The 1222-nt window shown below is 47.2% G+C and overlaps 1 protein-coding gene across 3 annotated transcripts in view; it reads left to right on the top strand.

Annotated features, from left to right (window-relative positions):
* Nucleotides 1-1079, top strand: part of LOC105981208 (ral guanine nucleotide dissociation stimulator-like) — an 11044-nt gene extending 9965 nt beyond the window's left edge. For all 3 annotated transcript variants that reach the window (XM_013010288.1, XM_013010287.1, XM_013010289.1), the window contains exons 2-3: nucleotides 393-537; nucleotides 706-1079. In XM_013010288.1, coding sequence (XP_012865742.1) covers nucleotides 393-537; nucleotides 706-903 — 343 coding nt within the window. In that variant the 3' untranslated portion in view covers nucleotides 904-1079. The remainder of the gene's footprint in view (nucleotides 1-392; nucleotides 538-705) is intronic.
* The last annotated feature ends 143 nt before the right edge of the window (nucleotides 1080-1222 follow it).

The raw sequence follows: 1222 nt of genomic DNA, 5'->3' as shown, positions 1-1222 counted from the left end.
AAAGATGTGGCAGTCACAGAAGGCCCTGAGAAACCAAATGATTTGAGCCAGATGAGAGGAATAGTGACAGATAGGCCATGAATGTGACCTAGGAGCGACTCCTGGAAGCTGAGAACATGCCAGAACCTAGGGCGAGTAGATTAGGATTTCACAAACAAGATGTGCTGTTAACTTGTCTACATGTACACATTGCAATATTGGGTGGATGGGAATATTTCTTGTGTGAGGAAGTGGCAGAGGTCATTGGCCCTGACAGGTGACCCTGCATCCTTCACAATGGAATAGAACATGGAACCCTGACAGCAGGCCACGGTAACTCACAGTTGGCTCAAGCCAGCTCACTTGGCCTGTGACTCAGGAGCCAGAAACATGTTCTTGTGCTGTATTCGCAGGTCTCGAGACTCTGGTCTCAGCCAAGAGAAGTATGGGTGCCTCAGTCAAAGCTGTAGACACTGGATCAGTGGCAAGCCACGAACCAACCATCTCAGAGATTTGTCCAAAAAGAAACCTAGGAAATCACAAGGCAACTCAGGCAAGGTATACTCATGATAGAAAACCTACTTAACCCCAACCTGGTCCACAGTAGAACCTTCTATGTACTGAGATAATACTGTCTGCATAGTTTTCAATCTACTCTATCACAGTTACTCATTTGGAAGTGTTCTCATTTCCATGGTTTTTTTCTGATTCTTTGTCTCGCCTTAGTGTGCCAATGAGTCATCCCTGACCCTGAATGTGCCATGCGATATATGGAGCCCGGAAGCAGGCCTGCTGGACATGCTGGTGATGAACCTGGTCCCTGCCTACCAGAAAGGCGATCTCTTCTATGTTGGGAACTTCCTCCACAATTATAGACAGTGGGCAACAATGGAGCAAGTGCTGGATATTGTGTTCAAAAAGTGAGTGTTCCCCCTTCAAAACCGGGACTGTTCAGCTATTCCTGGCTGAGTTGTGGAATACTTGGCACCCCTCTGAACCTGTTGATTTCATGGGGGACTTCTCACAGGAGCTTGGCATGAGACAAGAAAGTACATAGCCTGCGTAGTTTCTTAGTAGTGGTCTGCCCAGGACATTTCCCAGAAAAGCTACTGGAACCTCAGAAGCTTTGTTACAGAGGGGCTAGGATTACAGGCATGTGCACAGGCACTCAACTCCTGCCCACACCTAGGTGACATTCCAGGAAATCGCATTTCCCATTAGGAAATAAGGTTTCATTAGCAAC

Source organism: Dipodomys ordii, unplaced genomic scaffold, assembly GCF_000151885.1.
Source record: "Dipodomys ordii isolate 6190 unplaced genomic scaffold, Dord_2.0 Scaffold11, whole genome shotgun sequence".
Classification (NCBI taxonomy): Eukaryota; Metazoa; Chordata; class Mammalia; order Rodentia; family Heteromyidae; genus Dipodomys; species Dipodomys ordii.
Note: the sequence above shows the minus strand (reverse complement) of the source record. Positions and strands in the feature narration are given on the sequence as shown.